The sequence below is a fragment of the Nyctereutes procyonoides genome, unplaced genomic scaffold (genome assembly GCF_905146905.1).
Source record: "Nyctereutes procyonoides isolate TBG_1078 unplaced genomic scaffold, NYPRO_anot_genome, whole genome shotgun sequence".
NCBI lineage: Eukaryota > Metazoa > Chordata > Mammalia > Carnivora > Canidae > Nyctereutes > Nyctereutes procyonoides.
The window spans coordinates 36,668,220-36,685,324 of NW_026575043.1; the positions used below are offsets into that span (position 1 = coordinate 36,668,220).

The following is a 17,105-nucleotide window of genomic DNA, read 5'->3' on the forward strand; positions in this document are numbered from 1 at the left end:
TTCCCTATGCCATCTTGTGGCCTTCCTTTTGGTCAGTGAGCACACCTCTGAACCATTTATGCAGTGGCTCCTCAGCAACCCAGTGTGTGGACTGGGAAGCTTTCCTTAACCTGGCTCCCTTGGTGGGACACTGAGTGCTTTTCTGATTTTTTGAAGGCTCTTTTCCAGTTAGCCAATAGCTAATCACTGTGAGCCTGAAGATTTTTGCAGCAATTCCTAGAAGTGGGTTGTTGGGCCAAGAGTCTGTCTGTGCGTAATGCCTGTGGCTCTCCAGAAAGGTCATACAGTCTGTCCTCGCCCAGCAGCATTTGGGTTTGCTTCATCTGCTGTGGGTAGTACTATTGGCAGGATCTTTCCTGATCGAATCAAGTAAGTGGTATCTTGTTATTGTTTGCCATCATATCTTTGATTTCATAGTAGGGATGTTTTCTTGGTGTTACCTGGTAAGGCCAGAGGTTTGGGGTGCACACTCAGAAATATTGTTTCTTTCCTTGCCAGCATGTCTGTATTTCATCTGCAAAGCTTTAGAGAAGGACTGCCGGTACAGCAAAGGACTGGTTCTCAAGGAAAAGATCTTTGAAGAACAGCCTTGTCTCCGGAAGGACTCCCTCCGAATGTTTCTTAAATGGTGGGTCCTACTTCCTGTGCTGGTTCTGCATTGCCTCTCTCCCACAGCAGTGTGTGCTTGGTGGATATCAGGAGGCATGTGCACCTCCTTCCCTCAGGTCCTGATCTTCTGGCAGTTGGGCCCCAGTACTTCATCCCCCACTGTACCCCTCACCTGGTTTTGCCTATTACTCACCTGTGTGCCTCATCATGGCGGTGCCTCCTTGGCTCTCTGTTGCCCACCTTTCTCACTGCCCTGCCAGTTCTTGGCATTTACCAGCTCTCCTCTGGGTGTTTGTGGTAGCCTACTGTCTACCTTGTCTCCTCGCCACCCACCATTTCCCTTTTCAGGGCTTTGCTCCCATGCTTCCCAAGTTCAGTGTCCCAGATATGACCTTGACACCCCTGCCTTGCCTCTAGGACAAAGCTTATGTTCAAAGCGTCACCTAGAAGATCCTTTATAATCTGTCCCCCTTAGTTCTTCTCCTTGCTCCTATGTCTCCCTCCCCCAGGAGAAGACTGCCCTAGGTCCTTGACAAATTCCAGACTTGGCCTCATTGTGTACTGTCCTATCCCTTCGCCCTGGAAGGCCTGAGAACACTGGAAGGCTATCTTCCCACCTCTCTACCTCTTGTGCCATTGCTCCTTCTTCATATTCCAGCTCCCAGGTCACCTCTGGGCAGCTTTCCAAACTCTGTCTCCCTCCCTCCACCTTCCAAATGAACCAACTCTTCTATCCCCTGGTCCTTGGCCCCTGGAACTCAGCTGGTGAGGAGTTAGTGGTTATTTATCTTCATGTCTATCCCTCGTAAGACTGTATTTCTTGTTCAGATCTGTCCTGATGGTACTATCTTAAGAGAGAGAGATTAGATGGAAAAATAAATCTGTAACCTTGTGGCTTTGTGGTAGACCCTGCTCAGAGGCATCAGCACAGCCTGGGGAAGGAGGGCAGGTATTGCTGGGCCACCTCAGGTGGATGTGTTTCTGTGTGAGGGCACCCGAGGCCTCAGAGGGCACCTGAGGCCTCAAAGCCCCTATCCTTTCTGTAGTTTGGCTACAGCAGGGACTTTGGTGAGCCTAGGTAGTCTGATGACTTTTTGGGCTGGGCAGGATGCGGAAGTTGTATTTTTTAAAAGTTCTCTGTAAATAATTGAGAGCAAGGTTTTATTTTTTCTGCGGCTTTCTGACATTACTGTGATCTTGTTAATACATATGAAAAACGTTTGCTCAGTTTTGAATTGTAGAGGGAACAAAGGATATTAGTCACTTCTATTGTATATGGGTATTAAGAATGCTAATTACTGCCCTTAGAGGCCAGACTCAAGGGGTTATTTTATTTGTAGGAAGAATTAATACAGATTAAAGGGTATTAACTTAACTGCATCCCTGTCTGTAAACTTTCAGCCTTGGCCCTAGTTTGTAACAATGTAATTTCTCTCTGTCCTACACGCTTTTAGTGACATGTCAATCCACGATGTGTCGGTGAGTGCAGCTGAGACCCGGGCTATTGTAGAGGAGGCCCTGGGGCTGCGGAAGAAGAGGCAAGCGCTGACTGTGCGAGAGAAGGAGCCAGACCTCAAGCTGGTGCAGCCCATCCCCTTCTTCACGTAGGTTGTCTAGGTCTCTGGGGTTGCTGGCTCAGCCGGTAGGCCTTGCTAGGAGGGAGAGACCCTGAGGCCTGACCCTGGGCTGATGGTGTGAGTGGGAGCTGGATGCATGTTGGACAGACACCTACGGGTGTGCACTTGTTGACTGCAAAGAAGCAGGCCAGGTGTCTCCCAAGTACACCCAATCGAAGTCTCTCTTTGCTCTTGGCATTCTTGATGCCATCCACCTGCCACATCCCTCCAAGCCCCCTCTCAGTCTGCCCTTCCCAGTGAGGGAAAGGAGACTAATATTTGCTGAGTGCTGGACAGGAAACTGGGTTCAGAGCAGTCAGCTGGGTCAGGAGCCCTGGGCTCCCTAGATGAGACGTTTGTGAGTTTGGGAAGGGCCCCGAGTGCCTCCTTGTTACAGGGAAGGAGGGGAAGGCCTGAGAACACTGGAGAGGGCTGGAGAGGATCCTGGTTATGTGACTAGAGAAGCCATCAAGTCCTCATGCAGGGTGAAGGCCAAATGGAAGCATGAGGGAGATGGGCTCAGCTGGAGGAAGCATTGCTTGGGAGTGAAGTCTGGGATTGATTGGGTTACTGGAGGAAGAGTGCAGAGAGTCTCTCTCTGAGACGGAAAAGGTGGGGCTTTTAAAATAACCATAGTCTATCGTAGGGCTCAGCACACTTCTCTTGCAAAGGACCAGATGGTAAAAGCTTTAGGCTTTGTGGGCCAGGAACCATCTCAGTTGTGTATTCTCCTCAGTTGTATATTCTCCTCGGGGTGTGTGTGTGTGTGTGTGTGTGTGTGTGTAACAACCCTTTAGCTGGCTCTTAGATTATGGGCTGTACAAAACAGGCTGTTGGTCATGGTTTGCCACCCTTGGTCTATTCTGTGCCCACTAGAAAAGGAATGAATAAATGAAATTGGTTACTTAAGGCATTAGACATAACCCAGCTGTGAGCAAATTCTTCCTCGTGTGCATGTAGCCCTTACTGAAGACAGGGAAAGAATAGGTAAGAGATCATCCTTTCCAGTCCCAGGAGCCTCCATTTGGTTAGATTCTGGGTTTTAGAGCACCTTCATTTCCATTCAGTCTGCAGTACTTACTGGATGCTGTCTCTATGCCAGGCACTGTGCCCTATGCTGGGGATTCAGCATGGTGGGCCCAGTTCTTCTCTGCGGTGATCTGAGGGGTAGTCAGTCAGTCACCCAGGAAAAAAGGCATATGCTCTAAACAGCTGAGCCCTTTGATGAGAGGAGCACAGCACCTTGGGGGAGCTCATAATGGGGTCTGCATTGCTTTAGGGGTCAGGGAAGGCTTAGGTGGTGGAGCTAGAGTCTGACAGAGGAGTGGCATTGACCAGAGAGGCTGGGATGTGGGTGAAGGCCTTTTTTTTGGTCAGAAGCTTATGCAAAGGTCCTGTGGTATTCAGGAGTATGATTTTGTTTGGCAGAACTGAAAGAAAGCTAGCATGGTGGGAGTGTAGAGGTTGGCGGGGGTAATGTGAGATGAGGCTGGGTCAGTTGACTGGGTCAGGCCATGCAGCACCATGTAGCTGAGGGTGTAGTTTTTAGCCTGAGAGCTTGGGAAGCCATTGAGAGAGGGGTGGATGGATCTATCATGCCACGCCGTATCATACCATAGTACAACATATAACATGAGATAAAACATGAAACGAGACATTCTACAACATAACACACTACACCACAATAAAATGCACATGTGACACAACATATCATGGCATACGACATAGCACATGATAAAACACTCAGTGGTCTTGGTGTGTGGGGACTCACTGATATGACCCCATTATCACTGAGATGTTGTTCCCAAGAGGCTCTGCCTAAGGGCCCATTCAGCCCCTTTATTATTTTTTTAATTTTTAAATATTTATTTGTTTAACAGAGAGAGAGAGAACACACAAGCAGGGGGTGCAGGAGAAGGAGAAACAGACTCCTTGCTGAGCAGGGCGTCCAAGGCAGAGCTCCATCCCAGGACACATCCCAGGGATTGTGACCTGAGCCAAAGGCAGATGCTTCACTGACTGAGCCACCCAGGGACCCTTTAGACCATTCAGCTCCTTTAGCTCACATCCCAGCCCGGCCCTCTCCCCTACCTCACCTGCCAAAAAGGAGGATTAGTGGCCTCAGAGAGATGCTGTAGGTGATTTAAAAATTGGGCTTTGTAGGGAAGGGGCTTTTTTTTTTTTTTTAATTTTATTTATTTATTCTTGAGAGACACACACAGAGAGAGAGAGAGAGGCAGAGACACAGGCAGAGGGAGAAGCAGGCTCCATGCAAGGAGCCCGATGTGGGACTCGTTCCCTGGTCTCCAGGATCACGCCCTGGGGCTGAAGCCGGCACTAAACCACTGAGCCACCAGGGCTGCCCTGGGAAGGAGCTTTTGAAGTGAGTCAGTGGTTCTCATGCCTTCCTGGTGGAGTCTGAAGGTGCCTGACACTGGGGTGGCCGGGTGAGGGGAGGAAGATGCTGGGTCCAGCTGCCACTTTGTCTGCTCCACCTCAGTGGTGTTAGACTGAGGAGTTTGTCCCCAACAACGATGCCAAAATCATGAGCTCTCCCGCCTGCTATCATGGAGATGGCAGCCGCGGGGCTCGGTCTACTGCCTCTCCACAGGCCTGCTGGCCCTATGGTTGGAGCGCCCAATGCTGGGTGCAGACCAGGGGCAATTACCCTCTCCTTGCAGCTGGAAGTGCCTTGGAGAGAGTTTGCTGGCCATGTACAACCACCTCACCACCTGTGAGCCCTTGCGGCCCAGCCTTGGCAAGAGGATTGACCTCTCCGACTACCAGGACCCCAGCCAGCCTCTGGTGTCTTCTGTGGTGGTGGCACCTGTCAGCGTGATCCAGCCAAGCCCTGTCACTGCCAACCCGGCTGTGGCAGTTGCAGAACCTGTGCTCTCCTTTGCCCCTGTGGCTGCAGCCAGTTTCCCTCTGCACAGTCCCAGCCTGCTGGAGACTGGCGTCCCTGCAGGTGAGGATGCCTCCTGGGGTCAGCTTTTGGGGAGGCCCCATTTGCTGGACTGGGGTGAGTTTTGGGGTCCCTGGCCTCTCCAGAGGGATGGGTCTCGCTGATGCTTTTGGCCCGAGGTTAAGTGGGAGCACCTCAGCCCTGCAGGTGGGGAGGCCTAGCCAACTCATAGGCTGTGGCTGGTCAGGGGCCGCCTCAGTGGTGAGGCACCCCGAGGGAAGGGGTCGAGGGAAGGGGTCAGAGCTCAGGAATGCAGCTTCTTGGGATTGCTAAAGTCCTGGGTGGTCAGTCCTGGTTTAAGGGTTGTTCTTCTCGCTTGTGACACATGGGGCAGCGGGGCCCTCTGCTGGTTCTGCTCTGCTGCTGGCCATGTGCCATAGCCCCAGGCCCTGCCTTGAACAGACATGGAGTTTTTTGACCTTAAAAAGTCAGCAAAGTTACCACTGTATGTGGTAGTATATTTTTTAATGGTTTTATTGATTTTTATTTTCAATGAAGTTGTAAAAAGATTTCAGACAGGGCAGCCCGGGTGGCTCAGCAATTTAGCTCCACCTTCAGCCCAGGGCGTGATCCTGGAGACCAGGGATCGAGTCCCACGTCAGGCTCCCTGTATGGAGCCTGCTTCTCCCTCTGTGTCTCTGCCTTTCTCTGTCTCCTGTGTTTCTCATGAATAAATAAATAAAATCTTAAAAAAAAAAAAAAGATTTCAGACAAAAGTTCCCAAGCCTTTTCTTGATTTCTGTGTCCCAGAAGGAAAGGATATCTGGCAGTTAAACTTCTGAATGAACATGTATGTGGTGGTTCTAACTTTTTTTGCTTAATCATACATGCACTCCTTTGCTGTCTCTATACTTTCATGTCCCGTTATTGGGCACTCAGAAGGTCCTGTGTGGTGGGTAGAGTCCGTGTCGCCACCACATGCTCTGTCCTGTCCCAAGTAAATGCACGGAGGTGCCAGGGGCTCTCCCAGCCAGCCAGTGGGAAGGGTGGGGGCCGGGAATGTTTGAGACCCTCCTGTGCTATAGCTGTGGAGCATAATCTTCAGATCAGGCTCGTGCATTTTGTGTTCGAACAAAGTGTGAGTTACGTGTTTTGACTTTGAAATGAACTTAGGAGTTAAAAGATGGGAGGTTTCTTGAGTGTCAGAGATAAAGATAAAACACACTGATAGAGTTAGAAAATTAGGGGCACTGATGTGCCTGTGTGGTGCATTTTCTTACCCCTGTCCCTTGTAAGATTTCAGTTTGTACTCTTTGTGAAGGTGATGTTTCTGGGGGAGATAAATCCAAGAAAGGAGTAAAGCGGAAGAAGATTGCGGAAGAGAGTGGAGAGACAGCGAAGCGACGGTCTGCCCGTGTCCGGAACACTAAGTGCAAGAAAGAAGAGAAGGTAGACTTCCAGGAGCTTCTGATGAAGTTCTTGCCGTCCAGGTACCGTGCACACTTTTTCTCACTTGTGACAACAAGCAAACCTCCAAACCTCCAGCTGATACCACTGATAAAGTTTCTCTTTCCATCAACTCCCACTCCTCTGGGCACCCCTTTTGTTTTCCTATAACATCTGTGCCAATGGCCAAAGTACAGATCTCACTGGATTGGGATCATGGGTTTTTCTCACTTATCTTCCCTCTGAACTTCCTGAAAGCAGGAACCATGACTTATACATCTTTCAGAGGACCAGATACTCCCTGGGCCCTCAGGAGATGGATGGATCACAGAGCTAGAGGCCACTCACTCATGTCTTCATGCACACACAGACATCCACTTGCTGTGAGGCCTAGGGCTGCTGCTGCTTGGTTGCAGACTCTGGGGAACCCCACAGAAGGGAACACCCATTCTCTTTTCAGGAAGAGTGTACGTGCTTTGTTTCTCTAGGTTCAGTAGGATTCCCTTGAATTCTGAGAAGGAGGAAGATAGGCTTATAAATCCTCCCTTGCTTTCACCACATCTTAGTGTTCTCAGAGAAGCTTTATGAGAGAAGGGTCCAGGTTGCTCCTAACTGGAAGGGGCCTGGGCCCTCATGCTCATTACGTCAGTTTTCGCTAGCCCTCCTGCTTTTTGTCCTTGCTTCCCCAGCTCCCCAGAGGTCTAAGGCCCTCGATTCCTGAACTAGGCCACCATTGTTTATGGAGTCCCAGTGCTTGGCTCCTCGCCTGCCTCCTCCCCTGCCCTTAGCTGAGTGGAGAGCGCAGTTCTGTTTCTGCTGCTTCATCATCTTGCTGCCATCTGACATTTGGTGGACACATTTCTTGTCTACTGGGGCTTCCTCTCCTATCCCCTGTAGCTTTTTATCCCTTCACAGTTACTGGAGTGTAGTTTGGGAGGTAACCATGTGTGTTCAGTATGCGTCTTTAACTAGGAGTCTTTATTTTTTTTTAAAGATTTATTTATTTATTCAGAGAGAGAGAGAGAGAGAGAGAGAGAGAGGCAGAGACACAGGAAGAGGGAGAAGCGGGTCCCAGGTAGGGAGCCTGACGGGATTTGATCCCGGGCTTCCAGGACCACGCCCTGGGCTGCAGGCGGCCCTAAACTACTGCGCCACCCGGGCTGCCCTTTAACTAGGAGTCTTTAGCTGGTGGTTTGGCCTGTGACTTACTTTTAGGGGTGACAACATTCATGTGCAGGAGAAGGAGTCAGAAGCTTCAGATGGATTATGAGTCCATTTTACAGCAAGATTCTGAATTTTCCTCATTTGTTGCCTTTCTTTCTGGGGTGAAAGTGAAGCACTAAGAAGTCAAGGTTGTTCTCTGTAAGTGGAGGATGTGGTTGGTTCTCCCTGATAAATTCCTCCTCTGGGTTAGTGCCAGGAGCAGGTCTCCCTTCAGGAGAGCTGCAGGATGGAGCGGTGGTTGATGATGCCAAGGGGTCTGAGTGACCCATTTCTCTATCTTCCCCTTAGTCCTGCTTAAAGGGTCATACCCTCTTTTTTTTTCCCTAAGTTTTTTTTTTAATTAGAGAATGAGTGAGAGAGCACAAGTAGGGGGAGTGGCATAAGGAGAGAGAGAAGCAGACTGCCCTGTAGGAGAGAGCCTGACATGGGGCTCAATCCCAGGACCCTGTGATCATGCCTGAGCCGAAGGCAGACACTTACTGAGCCACCCAGGCACCCATAAAATTTTTTAAAAATTAATCTCTACACCCCATGTAGTGCTTAAATTTACAGCCCTGAGATCAAGAGTTGCATGTTCTACCTACTGAGCCAGCCAGGCACCCCTTTTGGCCTCTTTATGTGGAATGTCTTTTGCCTTCTTTATCTTTAATTGTTGGTTTCCATGTCTGCTTCTTTGAACAGCCAGGCAGGAGCAATGTGAGAGCTTGCCCAGAGTAGCCACCCTGGGGGGCTGTGTGTAGTAAATGAAGCCATTGAAGAGTGCCCTGTTTTATGTGTTTATGCTGCAGGGCTTCTTGGTTGAGGGAAATCTACAGGATGGCCAAAATATGGTCCTTGAGAGGTGCTGAAAGAATGGTGCTCTCCAGACCCCAGGCTTTGTGGGGAGCCATGGAGCCATGGACGGCCCAAGCTCAGAAGGGCCTTCTGTGCCCCCATACTCCACTCACCCCCACTTTCCCCTTGCTTGCTGGGCTTCCCTCAGGTCTTAGAATGTACCTGGTGCTCTTCTGGCCTGTGCCTCTCCACCTGCCCCTGTGCTCCTTCTTTGCATGACCAGCCTCTTCTCCACCATTATCAGTATGGACATTATCCCCTCTGAGAGGCCTTCCTGACTCAGCTCTCTAAAGTTGGTCTCCTGTAACCCTCTGTCTTAAGCACTCTGTGGTGCTTGGTCCTTATTTGGGCTCTTTGTTTTTTGTTTCTGTTTATTGCCTTTCACTTTCATTTAGAAGGTAAGTTTACTGTGGGCAGGGTTTGCCACACTAACAGCTGAATTCCAGTGCCTGGCACATGCTTAGTAACCAACAGTCCTGTTGGTGGAATGAATGAATGAGTGAGGGTCTAGACTAGATGCCAGCTTACAAAGGCATAGAAAGAGGCAGAGCCTCCCAGAGGCCTGGATTCTGGACTCTTCCCTCCATTCACTGATTGGCATCTTTTTCTGTCTTTTCATTTCTCTAATTGGAAGAATTCAAGTGCTTATGTCAGGATATGTTGGTGTGGCTTTTGTGATTTTGGTGTGTTCCACACAGGCTAAGAAAGCTGGACCCGGAGGAGGAAGATGACCCCTTTAATACCTATGAAGTCCAGTCAGAAGCCAAACTGCAAAGCTTCCCAAGCATTGGGCCTCACCGACTGTCATATGACTCGGCTACATTCATGGAGTCTGGTAGGAATTGAGCAACTTGATCATTCACTGTTGAGAATTCTTCTTCCCATTTTTTTTCCCCTAAAGATTTTATTTATTTATTCATGAGAGACACACACAGAGAGAGAGGCAGAGACACAGGCAGAGGGAGAAGCAGGCTCCATGCAGGAAGCCCGATGTGGGACTTGATCCTGGGACCCCAGGATCACTCCCTGAGTCAAAGGCAGATGCTCAGCCACTGAGCCACCAGGCATCCCTCTTCCTTCTATTATCCTATAGCCTCCTTAGGTTTTGTTCTGGGAGAATGGTTCTGGGGTGATATTTAAAGCATTATCAGGGGTTTGCCTGAAGTTATCTTGGGCCTGAGCTCTGTGGTCAGCTGGGAGGTCTGCTGAAATGTCTAGGCTCATAACTGACTGGGCTCCCTGAAGGATGTGTGCTTCAGGCCGAAGCCAGGGGCATGGCTTTGCAAGTCAAATGCTCATGACACTGCTCATGACACAGCTGTTGAGTGTGCATCGTGAGGCAGCGCATGCAGGTTGGTCCTTCACTACCCACTTTAAACCTGGAGGTTCAGAGCAGCTTGTTCACAGCCAGTGAGGTAGGGACCCAGCGGCCTGGCCTCAGCACTGCCACGTGGGAGGTTGTAGGCGCTCTCCTGCCTTTCTCTCTGCCCTGCCCCACACCTGCCTTTCTTCCAAAGAACACAGGAGGGCACGGAAGGTCCTTAATTCAAGTTAATTGTTTCTCCCTGGGCAGAGAAGCAGGATGTGCATGCATTCTTGCTGGAGAACCTGACCAACGGGGGCATCCTGGAGCTGATGATGCGCTACCTGAAGGACATGGGCCATAAGTTTCTGCTGAGGTGGCCACCAGGCCTGGCAGAGGTTGTGCTCAGCATCTATCACAGCTGGAGGAGGCACAGCACCAGCCTCCCCAACCCACTGCTGAGGGACTGCAGCAACAAGCACATCAAGGTCAGGTGGGCGGGCAGCCTCGTGAGGGCTGGGACCAGGGAGTGGGCACATGGACCTTCTGTGGGTATGGAGTTGCTGTCATATTGAGCCTACTCGGCTGCATCCATTTGTGGGCCTGGACCCTGGTGACCGAGTGGAGCTTGTACTTGGAGGTGAGAGTGGCACAAGGCTGTTAGAAGGCTGTTGCCAGGTGAGTGACAGTAGTGGGAGTGGGGTGGAAGGTTCTAGAGGTAGAACTGACAGGATAAGCTACAAGTGGGGGTGAGGGAATGAGACAGTGGGCAGGGCTTCTAGGGCTAGTGGTGGGGTGGTTTACCGAGATGGAGGAGAGTAAGTGGAGAGGGTGCACAAAAGTGAAACATATGGCTCTGTTTAGGTGCCAGAGACTATTACTGATTTTTTTAGTGGGTGAGAAAATAGAAGTGCAGAGGCTAAATAGGTTGCTTAGGGAAGTGGTGGGGGCCACTGGCAGTAGGGGGCTGACCCATGCTCAGGCCCTCCTCCCCCACCCCTGCTGACTGCACCCCACACTCCAGGCTCCCCCATTCAGTGCTTCCTGAGGTTTAAGGGGACACTGAATACTCTGGTCCCCTTCTCCTGTTACAGGAGGAAGGCTGGATGCCAGGGAGGTTGCACTGGGAGCCTTTAGGGCCCATCTAGGTGGTCTTTCTGGCTGGGGCACAGAAGGTAGAAGAGCTCAAGGGAGTTGACTGGTCCTTAGGGCCATGAAAGTCCATGCTCCCTCCACAGGAACACGTCAGGGACTGTATCCTGCCAACTGCTGCCCATTAGGCCTGCTCCCTCAGGGGCAGTGTGGAGTGGCTGATGGCAGGTGAGGCTTTGGTCTCTCCAGGCAAACCAGGTTGATTATTTCTCACCTGTGTCCAGTTGGCAGGCGCCTCCTTATTGCTGGACCTCAGCTTCCTTGTGACTGTGGAGATGATGCCTGACCCAGCCACTTTTAAAGCTTTGAGTGCTGTAGTATGGGTGCAGCATCTGGCCTGGCATTTGGCAGGTGACAGAGCTGCCTCTTCCATAGGGCAGTCCCTTAGGACTGAAGACAGGTCTCCGTCTCCTCCCAGGTCTTGTCCCAGTGTAGATCCCTGTGCCTCTTTTTATGTCCTGGCAAGTAGCCACTGATTAGAAAAAGAAAAGTAGGTTGAAGAAAGAATGATATCTTTATCAAAGTAAGTTTTACTTTTATTGCATCCCACACCTCATCCTGTGATGACTCTTTGTGACTCCATTCCTGACCTGGTGCCTGCCCTGCAGGATATGATGCTGATGTCTCTCTCCTGCATGGAGCTCCAGCTAGACCAGTGGCTGCTGACGAAGGGCAGAAGCTCGGCAGGTAGGAGGCATTCTGTTGTCTGTGGCAGGAGTAATTTTCTCAACCCTCAGCATCCAGGAGGAAACGGGAGTGGGGAGCCTGAGTCATGGAATTGAGATTTACATCTGCAGTGGGCACATTTCCTGGGTTGGAGTGTTGGACTAGGGAAAATCCAGGGTCCCAGAGAAATCCTTTGGATGGATCAAGAAGTAGTTAGCTGCAGCTGAGCCCCCAGAGGGAGCCACCTGCTTGGTTTTTCTGTTATTCAGGATTGAAGGAAGTAGGATCTCCAATTTCTCAAGTTATAACCTGATACTATGTGTCCCAATAATTTTCCTAGATGATAAGAATCATTCTGATTTTTATTTTTATTTGTTTATTTATTTATTTTAAAGATTTTATTTATTTATTCATGAGAGACACAGAGAGAGAGGCAGAGACACAGGCAGAGGGAGAAGCAGGCTCCATGCAGGGAGCCCGTTGCGGGACTTGATCCTGGGTCCCCGGATCACACCCTGGACTGAAGGTGGCGCTAAACCGCCAAGCCACCCGGGCTGCCCAAGAATCATTCTGATTTTTAAACCACTACTGGTGAACAAAGTTTATGTAAAATGAGGGCCCTTGGCGTCTCTGCATCTGTCTGATTTATCTGACTTCTCTGATGCTTGCCACTTAAGGGGCTGTAGGGCTCCATGGGGCTCAGAGCACTCCTGGTTACTAAAGCAGGTGTGACGAGGGCTAAGGGCTACCTCTAGGGAGCAGAAGGGTGTTTGGAATGTGCACATGAAGTTGACTTGTTCTGGCCTGAATGGTTTTCAGTGTCTCCTCGGAACTGCCCTGCTGGTGTGGTGAATGGCAGGTTTGGGCCTGATTTTCCAGGAACCCACTTCCTGGGTGACCTCCTGCAGCTGTCATTTGCCTCATCCCAGCGGGACCTGTTTGAGGATGGCTGGCTGGAGTTTGTGGTCCGTGTTTATTGGTTGAAGGCTCGGTTCCTCGCACTGCAGGTTGGTTCTGTGGTTGGCATTCCCTGGCACCCAAAGGGAGGGAAGAGAGCTGGACATAGTGTTAAGGATATGTGTGTATGTGCACCTGTGGCACCTGCTTAGCACTGGGCTCAGGGTGAGGAAGTGGGATGTAGTGGGGAATTTTCAGGTCTCAGATATCTCAGCCTGGCCCTCAGTCTATACAGCAAATCAGCATGACCACAGAGTTCTGGAAGGGATTTCCTATGCCTCCTGTAGACTTCCTCACTCAGGATTGCCTTGGGGTCTTGAACCCCCTTGCCTTTGTTTTCCTGAGAGAGCCTAAATGAGTGCATAAATGGATGCAGAGCTTTTTAGAAGGAAAAACCACCCGTCTTGTGTGAATTCTCAGAACACTTGCCCTCAGAGCCTGGTCTGGATGGCCAGGGTGGACTGACTATTATTACTTAGCAACTCACATTGTGGTACCCGGTGCACTGTGGTAGCATGGGTAAAATTGTCATAGTTGGTTCTGGAATTAAGGCCAGGTATAGGTTCTAATACTGGCTCTGCTATTTATTTGCTCCTCATCTTGAACAAGACATTCAGCCTTACTCAAGCATCCTCAGTGTCTTCATTGGCAACATAGAGTTAACGATACCTTTCCTTAGAATTGTGGTATGAAGTAATCAAATCATTCATTGTTCATTCATTCATTCATTCATTCATTCAACAAATACTTATTGAGCTCCAGCTGTGTGTGAGGTCACCTTTTAGAGGGTATAGCAGTCATTGGACAAAACTGCCCTCCTGGTGCCTGTAGTCTGATGGGATTAGGAGGGTAAGGCGCCTGGCATTGCATGGTGAGTTTCCTTCCTTCTGCCCCCGTCTCTTGACTGCTTTTCCTCTGACCAGGGAGACATGGAGCAGGCCCTGGAAAACTATGACATCTGCACAGAAATGCTCCAGAGCTCCACTACCATCCAGGCTGAGGCAGGGACTGAGCAAAGAGACATCGTCATCCGCCTGCCCAACCTCTATAATGATTCAGTCGTTTCCTTGGAGGAGGTGAGTGGGAGTTATTTAATGGTGTTTTCTTAGTCAAAGATTTATTCTGAGTTGGCCCAGTTAGACCAGGCCTGTGTCCCTGTAGAGCAGGAAAGCAGCCCAGGGTTGAGCAGGGCTCCTTCCTCCCAGGAGAGGGTGAAGGGGCCTGGGAGAGGCAGCTCTGGTGCATGAGGGCACTTTGGACTCGCAGGCACACCCACTGAGGGAAAGTAAGTCCAGGGGGCAGGGATGGTGGGAGGCATTCACTGGCAAGATCTGGAGTGATCATTGCTCAACTCTCTGGGCTGTGTGCTGGAGCAGCCCCAGCAGGATTAGGGGAAACTGCTGAAGGAGCCTGTAGTGCTGGTCTGGCTATGGGTTGGGTCAGCAGTATGGGGCATGTATACCAGGCTCAGTCTGGTTCTGATCTTGTTCTCATTGCGAAGCCTCAGACTCTGCCACAGTTCCATGGCTGTGACATATCCACATCAGCTGAGTGGCCTTCAGACTCTTGCAGCATTTTTTGGGCAAAGCCAAGTGGAGTGTCCCTGCTCCCTGTGTTCTGAGGGCCACAGCAGAACTCCTATGAGGAGAGGGTTCTGTGGGTCAATGGTGTGTATCAGCCTCTGGCCCAGGGCTCACCCAAGTCCCCAGTGGCCTCTGGTTCCTCAGTTCCAGGAGTCTGGTTCGCTGTCCAACTATTTTGGCAGAGAATTTTGTGGAACCTCTCTGCTTCTTGGGTAGTTTTTGTTTTTTGCTATTTTTTTTAAAGGTGTTTAAGTAATCTCTATACTGAATGTGAAGCTCAAACTCATGACCCCAGGATCAAGAGTCACGTACTACTCTGATTGTGCCAGCCAGGTGCCCCATTTTTTTCTATGTTTGTTTTAAAGAACTGAATATGCCTTGACCTTAATAGAAGTACTTTTTATAATGCATTAGTTTAATGTAAATGCTGATTGTATTAACAGGGAATCTACTTTCATACTCCTCATCTGGGCCTAGTAAATGCAGACACTGGCCAGATTCAGAGAGGATGTGAGGGGTTTGTCATTGGGCAGCATGTCTGGACCTTTTCCAGATTGATAAGAACCTGAAGTCGCTGGAGCGGTGCCAGTCCCTGGAGGAGATTCAGCGGCTCTATGAGGCTGGTGACTACAAGGCTGTCGTGCATCTTCTTCGCCCCACCTTGTGTACCAGTGGATTTGACCGGGCCAAACACCTGGAGTTTATGACCTCTATTCCAGAGAGGCCCGCCCAGCTGCTGCTGCTGCAGGTGTGTGCTACTGATGGTGACCCTTGCCCTGACCTCCTACCTTCTTTGCTTGGTTATGGGTTTATTCTCTGGAGGCTTTGAGGTGGCCCTCAAGAACATGTACCTGGAAGAAAAAAACAGGAGTAAAAAGTGCTGACTGGCACCCAGGAAGATGCTAGTTAGAAGATACAGTCAAGACCAGGGGAAGCTGGAACCTAGGAGTGCAGGTCGTAGGATTCTGTGTGGCTCAAGGTGTGAACCTATACTTGAATTGGAATGTCTGCCTGGCAGATGAGGAAGGAAGAGTAGTCAGGGTGTCACCCATCAATCCACCTATTTGTTCATCTGTCTGTCTTTTTATATTATCTTTGAGATTAAGTCTTGAGTAGACGTTCAAATGGACAAACTATACAATATAATCAAGATCAAATAAATATCCATGAACAATCACATGGTTGAGAGAAAACACTACTGTGGGGTTTGAAGCCATGTGCCTTCTCAGCTCCTCTGTGCCTCCCTTCTTCAGAGAGCTCACTGGGTGTCAGAATCTGCTGGGTGCTGGGCAGTTACTCAGTTTCTGTGCATTGGTTCCTCATCTCTAGAATGGAGATGATCATAGTCCATTCCTCAGAGGCCTGCTACAGGGGTTATATAAATTAGTGTGTGTTGGCACCACGCCTGGCATGTAGCAAGCACTATATGAGTGGGTGCTGGCTCTCACTAGTGCCACCATCTTGTGGAAGCCTGGGGTTCGATGATAAACATGATATGTTTAGTGGCATTGGGTGGTCTGGCGTCTTGTCCCTTATAGTTTACACACTAATCACATTGTATTTATTATATATTGGGTCCTTCCCTTCAATTTGGAAAGACAGCCCAATTTTCTCCCAGGCTTTTTGCTCTAATTATGTCAGACATTTCAATTAACTTTTTTGAACAGTGAGACAGTTAAGAGGTGCAACTATAGGAGCAAATGGAGGCATCTCTATTCTGGTGAAAGGGAAGAAAGAGTTGGTTCTGGGAAGGAAGAGAGGGTGGGAGGGAGGAAGGGAGGTGGAGGTTCCAGTTCCTGGCAGAGGAGGGTCAGGCTGGCCCATGCTGAGATAAAGAGCTGAGATATGTCTGACCTCAGTTACCATGGCAGGCTTGTGATTGCAGGCTTATGGGGACGGGGTGGGTGGGGGTGGGTGGGATGTGGGGGAGTGGAGGCATGTCCAGCATGACTGCATTTGGGAGGGATGGCTGGGTGTACCAGGGAGGCCATTGGGTGGGGAGAAGAAGGGAGAAGCTAGCCCTCTTCGCCTGTTAAGATGGCTCCAGTGTTCAGTTGTCAGACTGCTCCTGTAGTCCAGAACCCCTAGGTGTGCAGGGTGCTCCACTGATGGGTTGGACAGGCATTGAGCAGTACTTGAGAGAGCTGTGGCGAGGCCTGGGTCAAGTGCTATGGAAGCACCTGGTCTTTATTTTGAGGATAAGGGACCATTGGTTTTTCAATTTCCCATGGAGGGGGTATGTTTTCTTATTGATTTGGAGTGCTTTTTATATTTTAAAGATACTAATCTTTTTTTTTTTTTCCCTAAAGATTTTAATTTATTCATGAGAGACAGAGAGAGGCAGAGACACAGGCAGAGGGAGAAGCAGGCTCCCTACAGGGATCCCAATGTGGGACTCGATCCCAGGACCCCAGGACCATGACCTGAGCCAAAGGCAGATGCTTAACCAACTGTGCCATCCAGGCAACACCCCCAGTTTGCTTTTAAATTGTGGCTTTTTTTTTTTTTACATATAAGAGTTTTGAATTTTATGTTGTCAAATCTTTTAATATTTTCAAATGTTTGTGATTTTGTTCATTATGCTTAGCCTTTCCAAGATTGGAAGAATATTTATTCACTCATTCCACATACATAGATTGAGCTCTTATAGTGTGCCTGACACTGGACAGGGGAGAGAGGCCCCCTTTGGCCAAACCTATATTTTAGAAGGGAGGCAGATTAGAAGCATGTCAACAAATAGAAAAAAGTGTATTTGCTTTTGTTTTCTTCTAGTGGTGTTAGTTTTGCATTTATCGTGCTTTGTCTAGCTT

The 17,105-nt window shown here is 49.6% G+C and overlaps 1 protein-coding gene across 4 annotated transcripts in view; it reads left to right on the plus strand.

The window, feature by feature from the left end:
- The window catches only part of CABIN1 (calcineurin binding protein 1), a 154,415-nt gene that overhangs the window by 22,341 nt on the left and 114,969 nt on the right, over nucleotides 1–17,105 (plus strand). For all 4 annotated transcript variants that reach the window (XM_055322045.1, XM_055322048.1, XM_055322047.1 and 1 more), the window contains exons 7-16: nucleotides 499–628; nucleotides 2,064–2,213; nucleotides 4,907–5,193; nucleotides 6,452–6,620; nucleotides 9,333–9,469; nucleotides 10,208–10,425; nucleotides 11,698–11,776; nucleotides 12,575–12,762; nucleotides 13,636–13,788; nucleotides 14,849–15,043. In XM_055322045.1, coding sequence (XP_055178020.1) covers nucleotides 499–628; nucleotides 2,064–2,213; nucleotides 4,907–5,193; nucleotides 6,452–6,620; nucleotides 9,333–9,469; nucleotides 10,208–10,425; nucleotides 11,698–11,776; nucleotides 12,575–12,762; nucleotides 13,636–13,788; nucleotides 14,849–15,043 — 1,706 coding nt within the window. The remainder of the gene's footprint in view (nucleotides 1–498; nucleotides 629–2,063; nucleotides 2,214–4,906; nucleotides 5,194–6,451; nucleotides 6,621–9,332; nucleotides 9,470–10,207; nucleotides 10,426–11,697; nucleotides 11,777–12,574; nucleotides 12,763–13,635; nucleotides 13,789–14,848; nucleotides 15,044–17,105) is intronic.